We start from the raw sequence: 24,350 nt of genomic DNA, 5'->3' as shown, positions 1-24,350 counted from the left end.
AAACTAGTTCATATGTACAGAGAAAACTATCCTGCAAGCGCGTGAAGTTACTCTACATTACATGCATTATATTATTTGAATCACATGTTTGTTTTCGCACTAACACCAGGCGATTGAAACGCGTGGAGGGACCGGGTCGTTTTGATAAAGTTGTGGATCACCTTGCTAACAGAGCTCTCTTTTCCTGCATAGGCCATTTTCTCTGCTCGGGTATTTAAATGGCTCAGTTAAATGCCCGCTCGACCACGCTGTAGGTCCACTGAACCCACGGCAGCGTTTCACTAAATGCCGTCTTTGCGCACGGTTGTTCGCTTCCGACAAAACAAATAACTCTCAAATCTCTCACTTTGCTTATCATTCAAAAACGCGTCGGCACCACGAGACAGCGGGCAAACACAGCGAGGCGACACAAGTTAATGCCCATCGAGCGAACAAACACTCAAAAACGAATACGACACACTGCGATTAAACTACACACGTCCTCGCAGACACGGATGATTTCAGTAAGCTGGTAAACTTTTCCCCTTTGGTGGTTCGTACACGTGCCACTCACCGCTCCGACGGGAATGCCCCCCAGACCCCTTTGTCTCAGTCCGACATCCTGGACCAGAGAACTCCTCTTCGGCTCAACTTTGAGAAAGACAACAAACGACAACGTTCAGATCCGCTGACAAGTTCATTAAATAGCTGCCGCCGACGAATCCCGGCAACAGGCGTTCCGTGGCGCCGTTTTTCCCCCAAAACTGTGAGCACTTTTCAGAGAGGTTTTCGCTACACCGTTTTTCCTCCCCGGTAGCTTCGCTGTAACAAAGTAACGTTCGTCTCGGCTGCACCAGCTGCTGCTGTTGCGGTTCGAGGCTCGTGCGTTCGACGTGAAGAGGGCCCTCCTCCCGCCTGGGAGTTGTAGTCCTTTAGTCTAGAGGTCAGTGTCGGAACTACAAACGATCACGTGTTCACAAAACCGTTTAATTTTTTTTTTTTTAACATGTGAACATTATTTTCTTTTCTTCATTTCATTATTGTTTTATTTGTATTATTATTGATCTAATCACTTAGTAATTAGTTTATTTATAAGCACTCTTTGTACTACTGTTTAGTTAGTTGATTTATTATTATTCTATTTCATTGTATATATCTAATATTTGTACTCTGTTATTGTTATTGTATATATTGTGCATTTGATATTTAATATTTTTACTCTGTTATTTTATTTACCTGTACCATAATTGCTGCTGTAGCAAAAAAATGTCCCCTTCCGGGATTAATAAACTATCTATCTATCTATATATGTAACACACTTTTCATTAGAAGCAAGCTCCTGTATAAATAATTCAAATGATTGGTTGATTAATTAATTCCAATACCACCGTTTACCTTGAAAAAGTAGACCAATGCTCTTTTTACAGTTTTTGGACAGGCAGGGTTGAGTCAGATTACTTTAAGATGTAGTGAGTTACTGAATGCACATTACATGACATTTTTTTGTAATTAGGATTACTTTTGCATTTTATAGTGAAATAAATGGATACAGCCACACAAATTTGAGTTTGCACAAAAATGTAATCAAGAAGTCCTTGACAATGTAACTATTATCTGATTGCACATTTTTTTCAAATATAATCTGTTGATGAGCTACTAATTTTTGTAATCTGATTACGTAATCCCAAATACATACTACTTAATACTACTTAATCCTGTGGACAGGCTGAGGTTGAAATTATAAATTATAATTATCATATAATTCAATTTATTCTTTTAATTACTTGTTATCCATGTCATGCAATGCTTCTATACCCATCATTAATATCCAATGACATTAGAATTAGAATTAATATCCATAGAAATTAGAATATTTGATCTGTCTGATGGGATGGCTAATTTAAAGTCCTCCTCCACTCAAATATGTGTCTTGCTTATTGTTGGATGTTTGACTTTAACTGTGCAGAATGGTGTATGTGCGTTTCACTCTAATAACGTGGCAACCTTGGAGCTCATGTAAGATAAATAAAAAACAGAGGAATGATGATAATTATTATTATTATAATGAAGTATCCAAAAAATATGTTGTCAGCAAATGAACGATAATGCAGATAAAACACAGGGCTTTTCAATGTTAAACAATCAAAGGGGTCCCCCCCAACTGTGGTTGACTTTTCTTTCCTCGTGTGCCCCCTGGTGTCCGATTTTGGATTCACAACATTTTGATAAGAAATCCACCAATATTTAAATACAATGAAATGATCTCAGGATTAACCATCATCCCGAGCATTAGCTTTTCTCTCAGCCTCGTTGAGATAGTCCTGGTCCGCGTAGATGAGAAAGCCGGTGAAGGTGCTGTCCGTCCAGAAAGGGTCAAAGAAGAGTCCGTTCTGCTCGGAGTAGAAGATCTGCAGCCAGACCTGGTCCGACTGCTGCAGGTGGAGAACAGTAGAACCAGACGCCACGTCATGGTTCCCTGTGTTCGCATCGAAGGTCTTGATCTTGTACTGCCCGTTGTGGACCAGCCCGATGGCCAGGTGTTTGTTAGCCAGAGTGATATCATATGTGAAATAGTAGACCCCGGGGAAGACACAGACGAACTTCCCACTGCTGGTGTTGTAGTGATCCCCCTCGTTCAGCAGGACGCGGCTGAAGCGGATGGGCAGTCGCTCTTTAGGGTAGCTCTTTGTGACCGCCACAGAGAAGGCCGATCGGGCCGCGCTGCCACAGTTACATCCCCCTGGAGCTCCTTGCTGGCCAACGTCACCCAGTTCTCCTTTATGTCCTCGTTTTGCAGCCGCCCCCGGTGTCCCTCGTAGGCCCTTCAGTCCTCGAGGTCCGGCCTTGCCGATGACACCTTCACGCCCCTTCACACCTGGCTTACCTGGGTTCCCTGTCCTCCCTGGATCACCTGCAAAATGAAGACAGCATGCTTGTAATTTTACAGTTTAGCACAATAACATATTCAAGACAAAGCTGTGAAGAGCCTAGAAAGAGCTCCCTAATCTGATCGTGTATCTCACTGTTTATTATGTGCCCAAAAGGAAGCTGCACATTAAAACTGTCTCTTTTGTAATAATCATCATTTACCATGTGTGATAGATAAGATAACTTGAGGTGTCAAACTGGGGTACAGTTACCAAAACAATACTACTCCATACTATACATTCACATCATTGTATCAGGACATATGGTTATAAAGCTTTATATAACAATAATAAAACAAAAAATGATAAAATGACAATAATATAAATGATATAAACACAAACTTTAAAGACAATGTAGGCGACACATCATGTGAATATATTTCTTATTTTCCCATAATATGGATAGACTCAGAGAACTTGGCTTTATGAATGTGAAATTTTCCCAATAAAATGAATTAATTGATAGAATTTTCTGGTTTATGTTTTCATAGTATAGTATTACATCCATGGCTTCCAACTTAACTGTCACTCAAAGAAGTTTGAGTGACAAAAGAGTCCTCAATTATTTTCCAGAATCCTAATGTGTACTGACATTTGTAGAATTTCTTCTTCATTTTTACAGAGTTCACGTTTGTTATTGAGAACCAAAAGTCTTGAGACATATTTATTAATGGGAATATTGGCTGTACTTCATGGTGACGTTGTTTATATTTGGGGTCACCAGAGAGGTCGAACACTTGACGCCCTGTTAACAAACGGTTCTAAAACTCCAATAACAGAAATCCAGATGTTAAAGAACTGCTGTGAACACCAGTCATAGATGTAGAGCATAATGAAAATAATTTGATTCAATCATGTGATACAGCTGGTGTCTCTTAAAGCCCAAACAGAATGAATGTGTCTCTGTAGCAGACTTGTAAAACATGTCATCAGTTCAAAGCAATTCTCAATAAAACTATGAAAAGACATAAAGTATCACGTTGATAAGACAATGTGAAGTATGTTGTTTGAGCTGTTGAACATTGGGGTTGGCATTACAATAGAAGAGAGTCTACCTCCATTTCCCTTTTTTCCACTCTCTCCATCCTTCCCGTCCGGGCCATCCTTCCCTGGGGGCCCCATGGGGCCCATGGGCCCTGGTGATCCTGGGGCTCCGGGGTTTCCAGCAGGTCCAGTTGGGCCTGGCAGACTGCAGACCAGCTGGGAGGAGTGGACGGTGATGTTGCGTCCTCTCTTGGCCGAGGAATACGTGGTTTGGGAGAGGACAACTGACAGCAAACACAACATTACCAACATCTGGAGCATGATGGTCACTGTGGAGCCACGAGAAGATAAGGGAAAGTAAATGTTTACAGCAATTAATGTGTTTTTGTTTTGTGAGTTAGTCGCAATCAGATGACAAATACATTAAATCTGCCCCCAAAAGACAGAAATAAAGGAGGTGGCAGAGTACATGCATGCTATCTACAGCTAGTATCACATGAAGAAACAGTTACTGTCTTAATGGTGCAGTCAGTTTAATGCCACGACTCACAGCTTAATAAGAAATATGATACATGCAACAAGTGAAATCAAAAGAATGCTGCTTACAGCATGTTTTTGCAAAGGGATTGTATCGGACATTTCAAAAACACAGAGAAAGAACTCACCCGTTGAGAAGTTATGACCCATGGGCATTAATCAGCTCTATCCAAGTCCTTTTTCTGCACCAGAGTGCACAAACATGATTTACCAATAATCGAGTGAGATGGCATACTTCGAGAGAGAAGAGCTGCAGAGAAATGTGCAGCCCAGTGAATCACATCCGCCCTGTTTAGCAAGTAGGCCTACACTGCCAACAAATACTTTTACCATGATGTCATCTTCAATTCGAGTCAGTGCAGCCGTAGCGCACAGCTGAAGTGGTGACACATCGGTTGTTCACAAACTCAAACTGTGGGAAAGAAATGTTGTACAACAGACGTGATGAAATGTAGAGCGAAGACATCTAGGTTTTGTATAAAATGCCTGTTGAATATTACCAGATGTGTTTGTTGCTGCAGAACCAAGAGACCAATGAAACGTTCCAGCTGCTGTGTGAAGCAGTACCTTGTGTTTAGAGATCAGCTGCATTCACCTTTAACTGGAACCATGTGAACTGAAATTGTATAACAGGTTATGTGTTGCAGGTTTCAATGAGACGCTATTAACAACAAAGAGGTGTGATCACTAAAATCAGCTTATAATCAACCTGAACACGTATTACTGTGATGTAGACTTGTTAATGAATGAGTTGGAATGATATTTAAATTGTGACATTTAAAGCCAGTAACAGTTAACTTCTAGAGTCGCATCCGGTGCCATTTATGAAGCAATGTTAAAAGCACCAAATGCACACATTGATCCTCACAAGGCACAGCAAGAGAGAACTTATAAGAAAAATATGATTATGTTATCCCATTTCAGTTACTTTGTCATATAATACTTTCCTATTGATCCATAATGACCACTGAAGAGATGAGCAGTACACCATATGGCTTGAGAATTATCTTTATCAATGTGCATAAGACAAGACAAAGTATCCAGACGAATAAAAAAAGATATACATAAACTGTATATTTTATTATAAAAACAATGCATTATTCCCACTAAAAGTAATTACATTGAGACTGAGGGAGGCTCCCATGTCTAAGAAAACTCTTTTAACCTGTTTAAGTACAAACAGCATAGATTCTCATTGTCCTATGTTCTACCGGCCTGTGGCATCAAAAACAATAAGTGATCAAATTGAAATGAACAAAACACTGTACACAGTTTCTGTCACGCTGGTAACCAAACAGAAGCCTCCTGCTGTAAGTTCACAAGACGAGTTTTCTGAGTCTGAGACACGTTTTTTTTTCACCGAGCAGCAGCTCTGGTAAGAGTCCTTGAGGAGACTTTCGGGGGGTCAGCAGGTCACTGTCCCAGGAAGGAAGCCATGGGATCGTCGGCCCGGCAGCGTTTCATGCGGAAGGCCTCCATCTCCTCCTCAGTGGGTGCCTTTACTTCCCCTAAGCTGTTGTACGGCCTCTTTCTCTCTTCCACCTGCATTATGGCGTCTATCTGCTTCACCCGCTTGTCCTCTGCTTCTAGTGCCTGGGAGGAGGAAACCGGTTGGAGGTCAGTCACACAGAAACCAGTTAAACCAGAGTTACGGACAGTTGATCACAGAACCACCTTCTGCCATCTAAAAACACAAATAACTACCTTCTTCAGCTTCTCCTTCTTCTTCTCTTCATCCTCCGAGTCGCTGCTGTCAGAGCCGTGCTTCTTGTTCTTCTTGTTCTTCTTTTTCTTCTTCTTCTCTTTCATCATCTTATCTCGATGCATCTGGGGATTAAAAACATTGACACAATTAACATTCTACATTGACAACCTACATTTAAACTGACAGTAAAGAAACCCATCGTGAGCATTAAGGGCAACCGTGACAATCTTAACTCTCCGGCGTCACTTACTTCCAGCAGAGTCTTGGGCTCTTCTTCCTCCTGTAGCTCCGCCAGTCCCTCTTCAAATGGAACACACTCCGAGTTGCTCTTCAGGTGACGAAGACAACAAAACAGAATGTCAGTAACAAAACAGAGCCTGTGTATAAAACCAGCTCTTTGAACACTTGTAATGCATCTACTTACTATTCCGATTCCACTCTCTCCTGTGCAGTAACTCTGTTTGACCATGGAGTGACAACACTTGTATCCCCAGTAGCCATCCGTCCAGAAGGAGCCCCAAATACACTAAACACAACAGATTTGTTTTAGAATACAAACAAACGAAATGTGACCAAAATATAGCAAGATGTGTTTCCCCAACAGTGCGTTGTGCCGTCCTTACAGCGTGGTTATTGAGGAGCACGTCCTCCTCATACTTGGAGCGAGCCACGGCCTTCTCGAGTCCCTTCAGCACAGCGCCGTGACGAGAGTACTCCACGTAGTCCTCCGTCTGGGCCAAGAGCAACTCCCGCGGCGGAGCATCCAAGTGCTCTTCACCTCCATACTGATCGTCACACACAAAAGCACAAACATCTGTGAAGTCTTCAGCCAGCATGAATACCTAAGCCCCTACACAGCTGTTTGGGAGCAATACTGTAGCGTGATTTAAGGCCCGACGGTATTTATTTACTTATTATTTTAAAAAACATTCCCAGACAGTTGGTTCACATTTCAAAAGAAAACCACTTCATCGACTCAAAGAATCACAATGTCCCATTACTCATTCCAACATAGTGCACATTTACATGCTGAGCGGTTTACCTTCTCTAGAATGCCGTCCCTCTGTTTCTCTTTGAAGTCCTCCTTCTTGACTTTGAAGGAGCGATGGAGCAGCTCCAGCTTGGTGGGGTCGGCTTGCAGATGCACCTCAGAGCCTCTCTCGTAGGCCTCCCAGGCAAACACTGTCACAAGGTGAAGCATCGGCGATTATTTACAAGATACAGAACCTGTTTGAGAGGGAATGTAATACGTGTATGTGTGTGTGTGTGTGTGTGTGTGTGTGTGTGTGTGTGTGTGTGTGTGTGTAAGGAAATAATTTATTTATGACAAAACTGAACAATCCTGCCGTTGGGGTCTCATCTTATTTATGGATTTTTCAATATCAGGAAATTATAAAACTAAGAGTGGAGGTGGTGATGGGCTGAAGAGTGCTGGAAGATATCTTGGCGACTTACACTGTGTTTGAGCCATGTTGATGGTGGCCCCGCTATAGCGAGCAAAATTGTCTCCAGCATACCCCACCCTGTCAGACAAAAGAGTTTACACAACCATTTCAGTGTAAGCCAATGAGAATGTTTGAGCGATCAGGAAATACAAGAACAACAACTTACTCGTCGGGGTTCATGCCAGTGTTGGAGTACGGGTTCTCTCTCATAGCTCGAGTCTTTGGATCATAATATGCTGAATTTGGATCCAAATTCCTCAGGTACTGTGAGAAACAGACACGAGAAATTCAGATGATTGGGCGTCTCTGAGTTAGTAACAGTAGCTCACCTCTCACAGTGAACCTTAGAGGCAACCAAACAGTCCAAGCAACATCTCAGTGAGACAGCTGAACTGTGTTTCCAGATGTGTCTCTTACTTTAGCTGTGTCTTCTCTGATACGCAGATTCCTAACAGTGATACGTCTCTTGGAGTCAAAGTTCTGACCCGGCATGTCGATGTCATCCGCATATTTATCTTCATCCTCGTCCTCACTGTCGTGTTCGCGCTCCTGCAGAGAAATGATTTAAAGAATTAAAAAGTCTTCTAGACAAGAGGCTACATTTTATCTCTTAAATTAGACAACAATGAAATTCACATTTATTACGATCTTGACCGGAACACTTACTTGATCCAGTTTTCCGGAGGCCAACTCATCCTGAAGCTTCTGTGCCTTCAACGTCCTTTTGGCCTGAAAGGCCGAAATAAATACAAAGTCTGATTCATGTGGTGAAGGGAAAGCAGGCGACACCGCTATAATGACTTTTTTTTCATACTGGCAGAGATTATACGGTGCCACCAACGTTTGTTGTCCTGTCTCAACAAACCAAACAAACACTCCAGAGTTAAACCAAGCTTAATTCACCACTGCTTACCAGATCTACTTTGGCGTATTCTTCCACGATGCGGTGGTGATCCTCAGGGTCATACCCATTCCAGCGATCTCGCTTCCCATCATAGTCCAAGTCCAGCAGCACCTGACTGTGTTCATCTGGAGCTATGCCGTTACCCGTGAACCTCGCCCCAACTCTTCTGGGTCGCTGATGAGACAAAAAGGTGAAGCTCAGGTTAACTTGAATTATGCCAGATATAACATACTGCAAGATGAAAGATGAGTTATCCATTTTACCTCCAAGCAGTCCTTCTTCTTGTGTGTTATGGCTCCACAGTTCTCACAAGCTCCCTTACGAAACTTAGTGCTGACAGCAGACTATTTGGCGAAAGAAAGAGCTTTTAACTTTAAAGTGCATTTGTAATGACGCTATGAAAGTAACTCGTTGATTCACCCTCACCTCTTGCACTCCTCTCTTGTACCACTCTCCAACAGTTGAGTAATAAGCCTCTTCCTCTTCCTGTGGTCTCTGATGCTTTAGTGTGGGCCTTTTGGACGGGTCGATGTACCACGGCACTGATGAAATATACTGCGGGATGTGAGGGTTTATGTCCCTGGAAGACAAAGGAAGCAGCACAAGTGGGTCACATTAATGTAATAACAGTGGCTGTGTTACAAACCAGGCTCTTGTGAGGGTCAAGAACATTGCACATTGAAAAGATAGAACAATTTACTAGAATAATAGACTTTAATATCCAGATATGAACACGTTGCAGCCTCTCGTTGCAGCCATGAACTTACTTCCCCTCCTCGTCCACCTCAGCCGGAGCGTTTCCCAGCTTCCTCTGCTCCTCGAGCTCCTTCTTCTTCCTCCAGTCCTCCCTGGTCATCTTCTTGGGCTCATCCAGGCCCACGATGCCCTCCGCGCTCACGTTAGGCTGCTCCTCCGTCATGGCTTCCATCTGCGTCAAGTGTTAAATAGAAACGTGTCTGTCCTGAATTTAAACCCATACAACAGCGAGTGCATTTCATCCACAATCACCTTCATTCAAGTTAATACTGAAGCTAACGTCACTGTAACGTCAGCTAGCCTAACGTTAGCTGTTTACCTGCTGAGTGACTTAAAAGTGAAGTATTTAGTCTCTTATGAATCGATTTAACAAACGCTAGTAACTTCGTTACCTTGTTAGGATCCAACAAATGACACCGTGGTCGATATTACTCCGTAAATAAACGGTAGTTTCCTCCGTACCCTGCTCTGTGTTTGAACTCGTCCGTTATGTTTTGGGCTAACACACGATCGACGCCATTTTACAGCAACTGCAGCTACGTCACGTCGTTGTCTTCTTCTGTGGTGTTTAAATCACCGAGATACAACAGCCACTGCAGGAGAGAGCGACGTCAAGTGGACACGGCTGCTCGCACGGATACTGTTGTTTACATGCTTGTGTAATCTAACCAGGACATTTTATTTCTGTGTGGTCCGAAGCAGATGTTATTGTATTTGTTCACCACACTTCTGAAAGATAAATGATGCTCATTTACACCAGTAAATTGGGGGCACAAGCACACTGTTTGCCCTGCTGGATTACTAACAGTGCAAAGTGCACAACTCTCCCAGGCTTCCTGTGTCTACTGGTCTGTAAGTTATGTTGGGAATATGCTTCACCAAAGCCAGGATCAACTGATATATAAGGACCCTGAAGTGGATCCTTGTATTGGTTTAATGACATTTTCATTTACAGTGTCTGCACCCGTTTTGTAATTTCCTAAATCAATGAATGTAACCAAATTGAGGCCAAGAAGTATTATAGCACAGAAAAAGTGAACACTTAGCAGACAGTGTGAGGAGTAAAGGGTTAATAGGGGCCCAGCAGCTCAATTTCCCTGGGGCCCCTATAGAGCTTACTCTGATCATGATCAAAAATAAAATAGTCAACATAAAGAACTGCTGCTTATCAATAGTGGCTTATTATTATCTTTATCCCCTTCATTAACAGTCTCCCCAGACTTGGTAAATCTTTCTTTGAATTCTGTATGATGCAAGGTTTATGATGATAAACCATGATGTGCGCGTGATCGGGAGAAAGTATATTGTAGTTTGACGCCTAACTTCAAGTCACTGTTATCAAAAGTTAGCCAGACTTAATGTGAAAATTCAAGCCCTTGTAGACACCATTTGTAGAGTCAATTTAGAAGTAAAAACGTGCAGTTCTTTAACTCCCTATCGGCCGACTGCTGATTGTGCCTCCGTATCTATCAAACATGTAAACTGTGAGATTGCAGTAGCAAACATAAATACAGTGTTGTGATATATTGACTTGACTCTTTGAGACAAGATTTGTTTTACCAGATGTGACTATAAGTGAACAAAATACCAGATACCGAGTGAATAAGTACTTTGATTTTCAAACTTAGTGAATGGGACAGAAGTGACGGATGCAAAACAAGTGTTAAGTTATATCTTTGATTGATTTAGAAGTTGTAGGATGTCATGACGTTACTCTATTTCTCTGATATCTGACCCAACTGTTGATAAAAACCGTAAAACACAAAATGAACAGGCCGTTTTTGTAGTGAGAAGAATCATCTAAAGTCTTAAAGACTCCAGTGGGTTTATTTTTGCATTCCTCAGAAGCACCAAGCAGGCATTGCTGTGCCTAACTCTAACATGGACCAGTGAGACCTCTATTTTGATCACTCTCGTAATTAAAAAATACAAGGTTAAGACAGTAACAGCAACATAAGATGCCCTTATGATGACAGTTTGGTCAGGTGAAACTTCTCACCTTTTTCTTATATTCCAAACATTAAAAAAAGGCCAAAAAATGTAAACAATGTTGAAAGAACAAACGAAAGAACATAACAGCACCAGACACAAACATATCGACATAAGTATAAAGAGACGGACTGAGTCAGTTCTTGAGACTTAGCACCAGTACACGGACCCACTGTCAGTCCAGCAGTCTGGGGACAAGAAGGCAACGCGGTACCGAGGTGAAGGCAGTGTTGCGTTCAAATAGGTACCAAAATATCAAACTCTCTCTCAGCCTTTTCCAAACTTTTTTTGTCCTACGACTGTCAGTTGAGAGTTTTTGCTGAGTTGTCATGAAGGAACGGGTGGATTGAGTCACTTGTCATCGTCCTCCACTCTCCCCCACTCCTCCCCCTCCACCTCTCCATCATCATCATCATCATCATCAGCATCATCATCATCATCATCATCATCAGCATCATCAGCATCATCAGCATCATCATCAGCATCAGCATCAGCATCAGCATCAGCATCAGCATCAGCATCAGCATCCACATAATCCCCCCAAGTGTCATACACATCCTCTCCTTCGTCTTCCTCTTCGTCATCGCCTTCCTCCAGCAGATCGTCTCCATACAGCGGCTCGTCCTCCTCATCTTCCACTATCTCCATCTCCTCCATGTCATCCTCTTCGTCCTCTGCGTCTTCATCGTCATCTTCCAAGTCCTCCATCTCTAACCCGCACACCTCCCCGTCCTCCACCTCCCCGTCCTCTCTTTCGTCCTTGGAGGAGGTGGGAGTGGAAAACCCTTTCCCTTCAGTCCTGTCTGTGCGGTAAGACCTGTTGGAGGGGATGAAGCTCGAGGTAGCCGTCTTTGTGTTGATATAGAGACGAGGAGGAGGCCCCGGCCCGGCCGACGCGGCCTGGCCTGCAGGGGAAGTGGCGGGGGCGGAACTGGCTCCTGCGGAGTCTGGGCCCAGCGAGAGAGTGGCAGGCACAGCCACGGCCCCCGGCCTCATGGAGGTCATGTTGGGCACATATTCACGGATCTCCCCAGGCTCCAGTGGGTCAGGTCCACAGGGGTCGTGTTCACTGCAGGACAGCTTGCCGTCCAGTTTGGAGATGAAGAGCATGCCTTCACGATGCTCCTTACAGTAAGAGCTGGGACACATCTCACAGAACGAAGCTGCCTCTTTACCACAGACGTCACACTGGTGCCACGGACACTCCCACCGCCCTGGAGACAAGATCACCGTCATTACCAAGTTAGGAAAATATGTTTCTTTTTTTAAAGGCTGAAGGTGCCAAGAATACGATTTTAACCAAAGGGATCAAATGTAATAAATCACGTTATTTGGCATAACAACAGCCGTCTTATAAAACTCATAGAGGTATGATCATAAACTCCATTTGGATAATGACACTCAACCGGATGCAAGTTTGAAAATGCATGTCATCTGGTCCATCTGTCATCATCCAGAATAAAACATAGTCACTAAAAATGTTGCTATTTAGTCCACTTTCATCCAAATTCAGCCCCACGCTGACATCCAAATTTGTCCATACGGCCATTACCAAAATCTGACAATTTCATACAAATAAAATATAAATAACTCCTTTATTATATTAGTTTCTAAACAAACAAAAAGTTATTACCTAATTTGACATTCCACTGAATTTATTCAAACGTAATCTGGCAGCTCAAGCATTTTGACTTTATAGTGTCACTACAGTAGAATAACATGGGCTCCTTATAGAAACAGTCACAGCCCTCCACCTCTACTTGCCTGCAGGCCTCTTGGCCAGGTTGAGACAGTCGGCGTGATAGACCTTCGGGCAACCCGGCTTCTTACAGGACACTATCTGGCCCCCGTCACCACAGCTGAAGCACTCGTCCTCCCTCTCCTTGGTCACTTCTTGCTTGGTCTTCTTCTTCATGGGGACCTTCCTCTTACCATCCTTCAGTTTCTCAGCTGTCGGCTGGTTCTGATCAACAAATAGAGAGGTTACAAGGCAGCTCTTCTTTGAAGTTGTACATTTCGGACGGGATGGTGTTTTTGTTTTTGTTTTTAAAGCTTTTACCTTTGGCCTGACCCCCAGGAAACCGCTGCAGTTGGGTGCTCCACATTTACAAGCAGTTTTGCCATTGCCAAGACACTCCAGGTTGTAGTTGAAATTCAGCTCCACACCTAAAGTACACGTTGTCTTAGATCTATGCTGCGCTCGGATGTGTAGATTGCGTAAATGAATGACATTATCTGCATTCTTAATCCTACAAAACACCAAAGTGAGAAGTAAGCTGTCACTCAAACCTTTTGAGATGTCTTGTAGAGCAAACAGCCCCACCCTGGTGTCCCCATTCACAGTCCACTTCTGAGTCTCACAGTTTGGCTGGCAGCAGTGGTTCATGAAGCGAGCCTGGTTCCCTTTGGGCCCGGCATCAATGATCCGGTCCTTGAATAACACAATACAGACTGGTTAGCTCAAAGCATCAGATCTACATTGTGCATCGGCGGTGCTGCTGAGCAGTATCCTATACAGAGTGCTGTGTTTGTGATCAATGGGCTCAGAATCACCTTGTCCAGTGTAAGCATGTAGAAGTTACAGATGTCGTTCTCCTGGGCGTGTCGGATCCTGGCTCGGCATTCTTCTTCATCAATCACCTCTCCCACATATTCACTCACGAAGGCTCCCTGAGAAGCAACAGAAAAAGAAGGAGACAGTTACTTAACAACAGAGCGAGGTAAACGTATCATGGTCACACACACTGGTTATTTTCTTCCGACATACCTTCTTGATGTCCGACAAACCAACTAAGCCCCAGCCGCGGGACAGTGTTCTGAAAATGTCCACAGGTGTGTACTCGCGCTTTGTGAAGGCCTGGTTCTGACACCGCTCCCCTGCCGCACACACCTGAGGGTGGCACTCGTACATCAGCATGCGGTTGATGCACTCGGAGTCGACGCCGCACGGGTTCTCGTCCGACGCCTTACAGTTGCAACGTGGGATCTCCGATAGGTCGGCGGTAAAGATCTGCACCTTACCAATTAGCCGATTGACCTAACAGACAGACACAGGAGAGTGATGTTTTTACCGTACATCTCAGTGAGCTGCTCTTTAGTCAGGGTAGAGAAGTACAAATGAGCACACAGTACCTTGATGTGCCTGTATGGAGGAGGTTTCTTGTCATTCTTTTTGTCCTCCTGAAGCTGCTTCATCTCCCTTTCTGCCTGGAGCGCTCTGAACCGCTCTGCTGCGTCCATCAGGGCTTTAAGGACAGAAAGTACTTTAACAATTAAAACACAACCTAAATATGAAAAATACCACAGAATGTCTTCATATCAAAAGCAGGAACATAGATCTAATATAAAATACAATACTGGACACAAGTACGCACCCTTTTTGTACACTGCATCTGCTCCCTTTCCCATTTTCTCGATGTTGTGAGTGTCCCCCTCCATGTAGGGGAAGACTCTGGCTTGGTACGTCCACACAAAATCTTTGGAGCCAAAGAATTGCACTGGAAACTCTCCCACCTCATGTTTCATCCTCAAGATGTTGTTTGGGACATCTTTGGCCAGACAGACTTCTGCAGGCCACCACCTGAAGATTCAGATCAGGTTTCAGAAACATACACATGGGTACACTTAGCTGTTGCTTAGAGACACTGTGTGTGTGTGTGTGTGTGTGTGGGGAAGGCAATGCTGTGACCTTACCTGTAACGCCCCCATTTGACCCACAGTATGTCCTTAATACGAGGCCTCTTTCCAGATTTGCAGTCATTGCAGAACCAGTTGCCCTGTGGCATCTCTATATTCAAGCATTCCTGGTGGAAAGCAGCAGGACAGGACTCACAGCACAGCAGACTGCCCCCTACGAAATCACAGCAAAACACACCGATTAAGGTATTTCCATTATCGTTAGGTTCAGCTACATATTGTCGCAGCTTATTTGATTTAATAAACACTCTAAAAGCCCAGAGGTACTTTGATTTACAATAATATGAAACAAACAGGGAAAAAAATCAAGCAATTGTATTTGTGAGGCGTAACCAGTAACTAAATAACAGTTTTATTATTGTCACACAAGGAGATAAAACAGTGAAATCAAATTAACTCAACTGCGACTGTGCCAATTTCCACTAATCTGTGTTATTAACGACGGTGTTAAACTCAAAACATGTGGTAATGTAAAGACATATTCCTTTAAAAGCAGCATTTTGCCAAGAGGGAGCATTTAACTGCCAGATAGGACGGGGCATACAAATTAATTAATACAATACACATTATGTTGTCCCGAAGAAGAACGAGTGCAATCACTTATGTTTTTTATTAACATTTCAAACATGGAAACAGTTTGGAAAAAATGAGACAGTTTCACATCTCAACGCATATTACAATGTGTTCGTGGTCACAGTCGTAAAGCTGTTTTGATGACGAGTTAAAATGACCATGAAACAAGGCCAGACTTACCCTCAGAGCACACAAAGCACCAGCTCACGTTGATGTGTTCGTGGTTCTTGCAGCCCTTGCGGGGAGTGAAGTGGTTTGGACAGAGGAAGCTATTGTTTGCCAGCACCAGGCTGCCTGCTGCCATACAGTTGTCATTGGCATGATAGGCCACAGGGCAGCGAACACATCGAGCCAACCGACCTACGATAGAAATACGGAGGAGCAAAGGCATCTTAATCCATGCACATCTGGACATTAAACTGGAGCTGTGCGACAATAACTCTACAACGCACGGTGCTCTCAGTCAACTGAATTGAGCGACCGATGTCTAAGTCATGTGCAGCAAGTGGATCTATTTTACTGGAATGTCTTATTAGCCCCTTAGTGCACACACACTGATGCTAAGCAGGTAACAATGTAGTCAGGGCTTCTGTATCATCTTTGCAAAGTGGATTCAGTGGCATAAAGCACAATTTTCAATATCATACTAAACAGAACAGTGACTTTACGCCTATGGTCCCCAGTTCTTCACTAATATAGTGTGTAATCTATGACGCTGTGGCTTCAAAGCTTTGTGGACCATTTCTAACAAGTCATAGTTATCATATCCTGTGGATCCAATCCACAGGCAAGAGGGGAACTTACCTTTAGTGCTACAGATGTTGAGAGGGTTGGTGATGTGGCAGGACAGACACACATGCAGAGGGCAGCGGAAGCCTTTGTTATGTGGCTGGGTGGCTGAGTACGCCAATATACAGTCGGTGTGGTAGAACTTCCCACACAGCGGTATAATGCAGCGCTTTACACCGTTACCAGACTTCTTACACACAAAGCATGTGTGGACACCTGAAAGCAACAGAAACAAATAAGGTCACATTTTTGTTACGTAAGGACACACCTGTTGTGATCAGTGACAGATTCAGTCCTTTGTCAGACACCAGTAGCACCCACCAGCGTTGCATTCACGACAGAGGAATTTCCCCTTGGGAGCCACTGACAGGCCAATACACTGCGGGTGAAAGGCTCCATAACAGTGGCCGTCACACACCAGCAGGTCTCCTGTCCTCTCACACACCTGCACAAACATACACACAAATGCACAATAAGGACCATGCTCATGGCCTATACCGGTAAGAAATAAATGACGTGCCGGGAGCAAAGCCATACAAAGCAAAACATATTTACTTCCTGGTCGATCATCTCACCTGACAGACGTTCTCCTTTAAGGATGTAGCTCCTATTTTCCCTTTTACATCCACTTGAGAAGAGAGGCTGTCATTCAAACTAACAGACAGCAGCTCCTAAAGAGACGAGGAAAGAGATCCTGTTAACACTCATGGATGCATGATTGATGACCAATGTCTTATCAGCTGATCGATACAACGTGCACACCTCAGGTTTGGGAGTTAGTGTTCCAGTGTGTGCATTTTGCGTCTCCTCAGTGCTGCAGGCTTCCACCTCGGCCTCCTGCTGGGGCGTCTTAGATCCCTGAGGGCTGGGAGGCCGGCTTTGAGTGAGGACCACGGGGAGGTCTTTGCTTTCTGATTGCTCGGGGGCAGCAGAAGGAGCAGAGGATGCACCGGGTGCAGGCTTCTCTTTCTTCACAGATCCAACCTATCAAAAGTGAGATTTCTTTGTAGTTTAGGATGGTTAAATACATTTTCTAGAAGTATACTGTTTGGTGGTATATTGGGATAGTGATTGCTTTGAGTTGTGCTTTTGTAGTACCTGAGTTTTCTTGACTAAGTTTTCTTGTCGCTTTGGCTCCTAGAAAACAAAGACATTGTGAAATCATTCAACATTTCCTCGTCCAAAACACTAACTGTGATAGTTGGAACACCCCCCTACTGCCTTCTTATTCCCAACATACCTTCTTCTTTGTATGAGCAACAGACACTTCTTCTATGGTACATTCTAGCACCTTGTGAGACAGCTTCCTTGGCCTCTTTCTGTCTTGGACCAATAACCCTGTATCTAAAGTAAAAAATACCCAATAATGCATTATCTATTCCATAAAAAAAATCATACAACGATACCGGATTAGACATCATATTCAGACTTATTTACCAGATTCAGGAGGTAGATCAGTTTCTTCTGCTGTCTCTGCATAAAGGGAGGGTTGTGTTGTAGCTGGAGATAGTGGGGATGCTACAGGAGAAAGTTCATCCGGAGACGGACTCTGTTCCAGCTCTGCCGAAGCCTCGACGGGCTCAACAGAAGACGAGGCTGAGGTAATTATTCCCGGTGGGGTGCTGAGATCATGGAGTGCCATCATCCCTGATGTCTGCTGCGTACACACATGCAAATTAAATTCAAATGATATTTTACATTTTCCAGAGATTAAAAGTCTATCAAGGTTATATAAAGATAGATTGATAACCTAACAAGAACACCGTAAATGATGCAACGATGCGTCCATTTGATTCTTTTGGTGTGTAATTCTATAAATTATCCGCAAAACTTACTTCACACATGACTGATTTTATTCAGTCTTGTGAAAGTGCAAGGAGATTAGTTAGATTCATGTTTACAGAGAAAAATACCCTGAAAGCAGATTTGGATAATTCATGTTCTTCAACAACAAGTGAATAAAAGATACTTCATAAATACACCAGTTACTGCTTTGTACTTTCAATTGGAATGTAAGGTAACTAACCATTTTGGAAGATTCTGAGGTGTGTTTCTTTGATTTCTTTTTTGGGGCAAATATTTGTTCATACTCCTCAGTTGACTCCAGGAGCCTTTTAGTTGGTTTCCGGAGACGCTTGTTCTCTGAATTTCCTGTGTAGACACACACAAAACACATGTCCATTTACACGTTCACTCATTCGGCAGATACTTTTGTCCAAAGCGACGTCCAATCCGAGCCACAGTAGATCAAGGAGAAGTCTTCTCGAAAAAGTGCCTCAACACAACAAATACACAGGTATAACATGTTCATACTCATTTTAGTGAACAAATGAATTCTTACCGGCCGTGCTGCTTGTCTCTGAGAAGAGCGAGTCATTCTCCTCCTGCTTCTCAACTCCCAGATCAAGATCTGGTGACGCTCTCATGTTGTAAGACCCGTTCATCTCAGCGGACGCCTCACTCAGAACTTCACCCTTATTCTCAGCAGCCCCCTCAACCATCTGCCAGCGCTTCTTTGGAGCCACTGTGGATCCTGAGTTCTTGTCGAGGTAGCTGGCCGAGGGATCAGCAGCGGCGGGAGGACAAGACCCAGGATCGGCTAAGTCAGCGTGGCCACTAACAAACTCCCTGCCGTAAGCCAGGTTAGCCAGGTCCGAAGAAAGCCCAGGTATGCTGAGATTTAGTTTGGCAGGTAGTCTTTGTTTTCTACGCTGCTTGTCTGAGTTCCCAATCTGAGAGCGAATAGGAAAGACTTCACAATGGTAGGTGTCCGCTGTCATGATAGCTTTTCTTCTCCCCGCTGTGCTTTTGGGTGTTGTGGATTTCCGTGACCTCCCATTCTCTGTTTTGATCCTTTGGGTGACACCATCAGAAAAACCCTTCAGGTCTCGTCTTTCGGACGTAGGGATGACCAAGGGTTCCTCCTTGATCAGGACTGGCGACGGCGGGACAGCCAGGGGTTTACCTTCTTGTTCTCTGGTGTCATGCATGTCCTTCAGGAGCATCAGGAAGGTGCTGAATTTATAATTGGAATCAGTCCGAAATGCGGTCTGCTCAGAGTCACTGTTGTCCTCCTTCACAAGAGATTTAAACATGAGTTCCTTGACATCCTGGAAAGCATCCATTGGAGACAGAGATGAGGACGGGGAAGTAGAAGACGATAGATCCGGCTTTTCGGTCTTGACCGTAACCGGTTGCACAGTGGTTACACCTGAGCACATGGACTTCATCAATGAGCCATTACGAATGTGTTTCTTATCAGGCTTCCTAGCACGCCGTTTTGGAGAGCTGTGATTTGCAGAGGATGATGCATTGCTGGGGGATTCCCAGTGAGGAGACCTTTCAGTTTTGATGGGTGCATCAGTAGGTGTGTTGTCAAGACAATCATCAGCGTGGGCATCTGTTGAGATTTGGCTTAAGGCCAGTGCATCTTTGAGATCCGTCTCTTCCTCTGCTCTCAGAGCCCTCGTCATCAGACGACTGCTGGCAGGGAGATTCATAGAGTGCTTTTCAGTTGAACTGTACGGCAATTCATTACAGCTGCCCAAGCTCTGTTCACAATCGTCTTTAGATGTCAACCCTTTTGTTAAAATGCTAAAGGAATCACAGGGATCTGTCGAATGGTTCACTTTTTCAGTAAACTTTGTTTTAGCTTTTGTTGAACCCTGTTCTTTCCTGACCAATCTTTCTATATCGTGTAATGGAGACACTAATGTGCGTTTAGGACGATGCAGTATTGGAACTGAATCCAGGTCTGCATAAGGTGAGTCCTTTGGCTCATCTTTCAGAGTACGAGTTGTTGTATGAAACCGTTCCGCCACGTTTGTGATGGTAGACGAGTCCTTTGATCCACCAACTATATGACCAAATATGTCTGACAAACATTTCTTTTTCTTCTTACAAGCTTTGCTCTTATTAAGTTGAACTGAAGGAGAGTTTTTGATGACGTCGTGCTCATTTCCGTTGGGGGCCATATTGGGTGATGGGGGTCGACCAGTATCCACAGAGACAGAGGGGGCGTCCTGTGGCTTTGCAGTAGGGAGTGGACTGGGCACACGCTCCTCTCCATTGTCAGACACTGAAAGCACGCTTTCAATAGTCCTTCGTCGGTCTGGGAGCAGACCCTCAGCTTCTGCCACACCGACTTTCCACGCAGTCAGTAAACTTTTGGGTATCTGCCAAGAACAGAAATAACATTCAAAATAATGTTCACAATAACATTGTGTTATATTTTTCAGGTAATGTCATGAATTTACCGTATACTTGTAGTCTTTCTCCTTCTGCTTCCCTCTCCGTCTAAGCACAGGTAGGTCTTCAAACTGATGGCCTCCCTCAAAGGGAAGAACGGCATTTCCGGGGACCCAGGCACATTCCGCAATCTCCCCAATGGTTTCCAGGAAATACATCCGACAAGGACGGGGATGGGGAACTGAAACCAAGTAAATAATGTTCAAATTACTAATAACCTTGCGCACACACAGTATAATTCCTTTTGTTGGCGTCAACCTGTCAAGTAAAGGTTGAGTTGCAGTAAATAATTTGATTATAAAATGCATAATCGGATCAAACTTCCTCTCCTTCACTGCTCGATATGAATGAAACCTCACCTTTCATCTTAGTGTAGATCCCCTGGTCTGGGTCACAGTTGATGTGGCAGGGCCACCAGGGCCGTCTGTTGAATTTAGCCCACACCAAGTCCCCTTTCATGTATTTCACTTCAGGAAGAAGCTTCTTCTTTGGGCTATTGGACTGACCAGGACAATGAAAATACTTTAATATCTAATACAGAAAACGTTGGTAGTGTATATCAAAATTGTAAGTATCAAATCAAAATTTCAGACATTTTTGAGTAATAACAGATAAAGAGATCATCCTGTGCATTACGTACCTTTGCGTTCTAACAATATTTACACAGTTAAGAACCTGTATTGTGTTAGCACTGATTTTTGACTATTCTCTATTGTTCTGTGTTCATATTTTAAAAAGTTGCTCCTTACACATGGTACAATTCATTTCTGAAAGATCAATTACAGGTCTACAACTGGTAGACCTGTACCCGTCCAGCTCCAGTGACATTATACTTAATTATCACTTCAACGCATGGGAATTCTTATTGCCTTTCTCAGTGGTAATACATAACCTAGATGAACTTTGACGTCACGTTGGTTGTACAGAGGTAAAGTAAGTAACCCAGGTGTGTCAGACTCACATTCGAGTTGGTGCCAGCTGGTGAAATAAGTCCAGGGTCAACAGGAGATGTAAGTTCACCATCACTGTCCGATTCCTCACCGAAGCTCCATCCGTCTCTCATAGTGATTTCTGGCAGTGCGCTGGGACTTAGTGTAGGGTTGAGTTCAGATATAGTTTTGGACATCAGGTTAAAGACAGTAGGTTTGTATGTTCTTTTATCCACCCCTGAGCTGCCTGTAGTCTTACTGTCAGTCACAGTTCGATCCCGACTCAACTTTGGGGAGTGGCGAAAATGTGCGGTGTCCTCACTACTACTGTCCTCCCCCTCTTCCTTGATGTCACTGCTGTCAAACAGCGTGGATTCAAAATGCAGGTAGCCATTGGGGATGGGAGAGCAGCGCTCCATGCTGTCAGGACTGTGAGGGGAGAAGTCATTTCTGTTCACGTCCTGCAGAGCCTCAAAGGGCTCCATATCATCATTGCCCGGAGAAGGAGGCAGCTGGACCGATGGTGCCTCAAACTCATCATCATCACTGATCGGGCTTGCACAGTGCAAGTGGTTCCTAGGATGGAGGTCCCTCTCTAGGTCAGGCCTGTTGACCGCAGAGTTCAGGTCCTGCAGCCTCTTCAGCGGGCTGTAGCAGTGAGATCGGTCTGGCTGATTGTACCCCAGTGCAGCTGGCTGCTTGAGGCTGGAGGATGGCAGTTGCACGGCTGACGGTTGGTCTGACCCACGTCTCACAATGCCACATTGGTTTCCATAGGAAGTGCCCACAAGACCATTACGGGGCCTCAGCTCTGGCTGGCCTGAGCCAAACACTGAGCCCACCCTAACAGCCGGCCTGTAGGACTGGTTCATGTTGTCATGGCTATATCCTGTCAAATAAAAGAAAAAGAGGCAGGTTAGACGAGGGAAATGTACCACACATTTAAGTTTCTCTTTAACAAAAATCTGTGGAGGTTAACAAGCTTTGTTTACTGTAAATTCAATTCAAGCATGCTAACAGAAATATAAAAAAAACCATTGCGGAAATAAAGCGACAATCACATCAAGTAAACAGAAACCTATATAAAGGAGCATACCAGCCACGAATTGTCACTGTGCGCGCACACACACACACACATACACACAATAATAAGCCGACATTGCATGGCCTCCATACTAGAGGCCGGTCGGACAAAACACGGAACACAACCGCTGGCCCTCTCCTTCCACACATTTCATTCACAAACTATCAGAAAATAGCAGCCTGCCGCTTTGTCTGGTGGCTGTGGGTCATGGCGATCGCTGCCTAGTACAGTCAATGGAGGAGCGCTGAGGCTGTAGTAGAGGTGGTGACACTGAGCCATCACAGAAACACAGTGAGTGGCTCACACAAACAAGCTACAGCCACACACCGACATAGGAAGCTACTATTAACTCACACACGCAACAACAAAAAAAAAAAAGGCTGATCGGCACTAAGTTCACAACACTATCAACACGTGGAAAAACGCGAAAAACTCACCATTTGGAGGTCGGTCAACGTGAAAGCAGCAGCGGATGTTTGAGAATGTGGCACAAAGCGAGTATTTTTCTCGGTTTGTGAGAGCGGATCTGCACAATCCCAGCTGCAGCGGCACTAGCAGTAGGCCAAGGCACAGCTCTCATTCTCTGTACTTCATCGCCTGATCAGCGGCGGCCCCCTACAAAAAACTGTCACCTTAAATACAAAATAACACGTCAATCTCCAATACGCCGCACCGCAAATTCAGTGTGCCATAACCGGTCCCTGATCAGCCACAGCGGCTTATTTACTACATGGTTTTTGCCTGCTGTCGAAGTGCCCCCGGTTATGTTAAAACAAGCCCAGGCTGACTGTGATGGTGAGCAGCAACCAATCGGCACTGCTACCCAACCCCCCGTCTGCATAGGGCCGTGACACTCACCCTCCTAACACACACACGCGCGCGCTCACTTACAAGCACGCACGCACACACACACACAAACAAACACGTGCGCGCGCGCGCATGCACGTCCAGGTAAAGTTTCTAATAGTCAGTGGTAGTGAAGCCTTTATTGAACAGCTATATGACATAATAAACACGAATGAACGTTTTGGAAATGTGACCCATTTCTTCGCGTCTGTCCCATTGTTTGTGTACTGACAGGCCTGTGTGTGTGTGTGTGTGTGTCGTAGGCAGATCGAGAACACAAAATGATTGCACTGCGCAAACAACCACACGGCCTCTCCGGTCAAACCAACTCCGCGCGCCATGTTGCCTTTTTTTCCACTGAGTCCTCTGACATGAGGAAACAGGCCGCTAGGCGCTCAGGAAAGGACGATGAGGGAGTCAGTGTGGCCGCAAGCGTGCATTAAACCAGGATTTGCTCCGATCAAAACCCCCCTAGTGATCGTCGTCCACCGTGCCCTCGCGTAACCCTGATAAGGATTCGGTGCGCTCGTGGTGGATCACACTAACTATATCCATAAACACGAACATTCAGAGAGCACAATAGGCTCCCAGTCCTTGAAGATCAAACAAAGACCATTCAGTTACGTGCCGACTCAGCAGCAGAGGTGCTTGTTACCTGTGTGCTGATTTATTTGTTTAAATACTAGGCTTATCAGGGTTATTTATTCACATCTTTGGGTGGTTCATTTACTTAACTTTTCGAGTGAATGATCCAGTAGAAGCGCTAGATAGTTTCGACATGTGACTTATTCACCCACAATAATAGATCAGCTGTCTAGCGTTTACTATAAAACACGGCTAATTGTCCTTTTAACCAATCCTGCTACCACACTGTGTAACAACACGTCCAAAAAGTAAGACCACTATTGTCAGTAGGCAGTAATTTAATGTAACAAGGGATAAATAAAGGTATTATTACA

General features: G+C 44.2%; 3 protein-coding genes across 3 annotated transcripts; all 3 read right to left on the bottom strand.

Moving 5' to 3' along the window:
• Positions 1-1,636: 1,636 nt before the first annotated feature.
• c1qtnf2 (C1q and TNF related 2) lies at positions 1,637-4,933 on the bottom strand. Its single transcript, XM_079168041.1, has 3 exons — positions 4,556-4,933; positions 3,962-4,219; positions 1,637-2,890 (listed from the first exon to the last, which is right to left on the bottom strand). Exons 1-3 carry the CDS (start codon positions 4,581-4,583, stop codon positions 2,250-2,252), a joined length of 927 nt encoding a protein of 308 aa, XP_079024167.1. The 5' UTR covers positions 4,584-4,933; the 3' UTR covers positions 1,637-2,249.
• A 492-nt stretch (positions 4,934-5,425) lies between these two features.
• Positions 5,426-9,768, bottom strand: slu7 (SLU7 homolog, splicing factor). The gene is made up of 15 exons (XM_079167920.1): positions 9,630-9,768; positions 9,249-9,409; positions 8,908-9,061; positions 8,745-8,825; positions 8,491-8,655; positions 8,244-8,306; positions 7,995-8,126; positions 7,744-7,841; positions 7,588-7,655; positions 7,175-7,314; positions 6,756-6,917; positions 6,557-6,658; positions 6,383-6,460; positions 6,132-6,254; positions 5,426-6,020 (listed from the first exon to the last, which is right to left on the bottom strand). Exons 2-15 carry the CDS (start codon positions 9,407-9,409, stop codon positions 5,841-5,843), a joined length of 1,707 nt encoding a protein of 568 aa, XP_079024046.1. The 5' UTR covers positions 9,630-9,768; the 3' UTR covers positions 5,426-5,840.
• Positions 9,769-11,029: 1,261 nt separating this feature from the next.
• Positions 11,030-23,276, bottom strand: nsd1a (nuclear receptor binding SET domain protein 1a). Its single transcript, XM_079168061.1, has 23 exons — positions 22,983-23,276; positions 21,494-22,350; positions 20,892-21,033; positions 20,541-20,713; positions 18,626-20,459; positions 18,311-18,435; positions 17,722-17,941; positions 17,525-17,628; positions 17,383-17,421; positions 17,047-17,268; positions 16,860-16,955; positions 16,606-16,729; positions 16,300-16,500; positions 15,676-15,855; positions 14,920-15,076; positions 14,601-14,806; positions 14,359-14,471; positions 13,994-14,263; positions 13,780-13,896; positions 13,516-13,657; positions 13,286-13,392; positions 12,991-13,189; positions 11,030-12,440 (listed from the first exon to the last, which is right to left on the bottom strand). Exons 2-23 carry the CDS (start codon positions 22,331-22,333, stop codon positions 11,578-11,580), a joined length of 6,474 nt encoding a protein of 2,157 aa, XP_079024187.1. The 5' UTR covers positions 22,334-22,350; positions 22,983-23,276; the 3' UTR covers positions 11,030-11,577.
• Between the last annotated feature and the right edge of the window lie 1,074 nt (positions 23,277-24,350).

Source organism: Pholis gunnellus (genome assembly GCF_910591455.1).
Source record: "Pholis gunnellus genome assembly, chromosome: 10".
Classification (NCBI taxonomy): domain Eukaryota; kingdom Metazoa; phylum Chordata; class Actinopteri; order Perciformes; family Pholidae; genus Pholis; species Pholis gunnellus.
This window is presented reverse-complemented; position numbering and strand designations above follow the sequence as displayed.

Bases quoted from the DNA above. Each gene is read 5' to 3' on its own strand.
- slu7 (XM_079167920.1), bottom strand. From the start codon at position 9,409: ATGGAAGCCATGACGGAGGAGCAGCCTAACGTGAGCGCGGAGGGCATC. The intron at 8,127-8,243 runs GTAAGTGTTCCG...ATTTCTCTGCAG, and splicing joins CCTCCGGAAAACTGGATCAA to GAGCGCGAACACGACAGTGA. The intron at 7,656-7,743 runs GTAAGTTGTTGT...TTTGTCTGACAG, and splicing joins ACTGGCATGAACCCCGACGA to GGTGGGGTATGCTGGAGACA.
- c1qtnf2 (XM_079168041.1), bottom strand. From the start codon at position 4,583: ATGCCCATGGGTCATAACTTCTCAACGG. The intron at 4,220-4,555 runs GTGAGTTCTTTC...GTGGCTCCACAG, and splicing joins GGGTCATAACTTCTCAACGG to TGACCATCATGCTCCAGATG. The intron at 2,891-3,961 runs GTAGACTCTCTT...TTCATTTTGCAG, and splicing joins TGGAAAAAAGGGAAATGGAG to GTGATCCAGGGAGGACAGGG.
- nsd1a (XM_079168061.1), bottom strand. From the start codon at position 22,333: ATGAACCAGTCCTACAGGCCGGCTGTTAGGGTGGGCTCAGTGTTTGGC. The intron at 13,897-13,993 runs GTATGTCGGAAG...GTTGCTTCTCAG, and splicing joins GTTTGTCGGACATCAAGAAG to GGAGCCTTCGTGAGTGAATA. The intron at 13,393-13,515 runs GTTTGAGTGACA...CGTGTACTTTAG, and splicing joins TCTACAAGACATCTCAAAAG to GTGTGGAGCTGAATTTCAAC.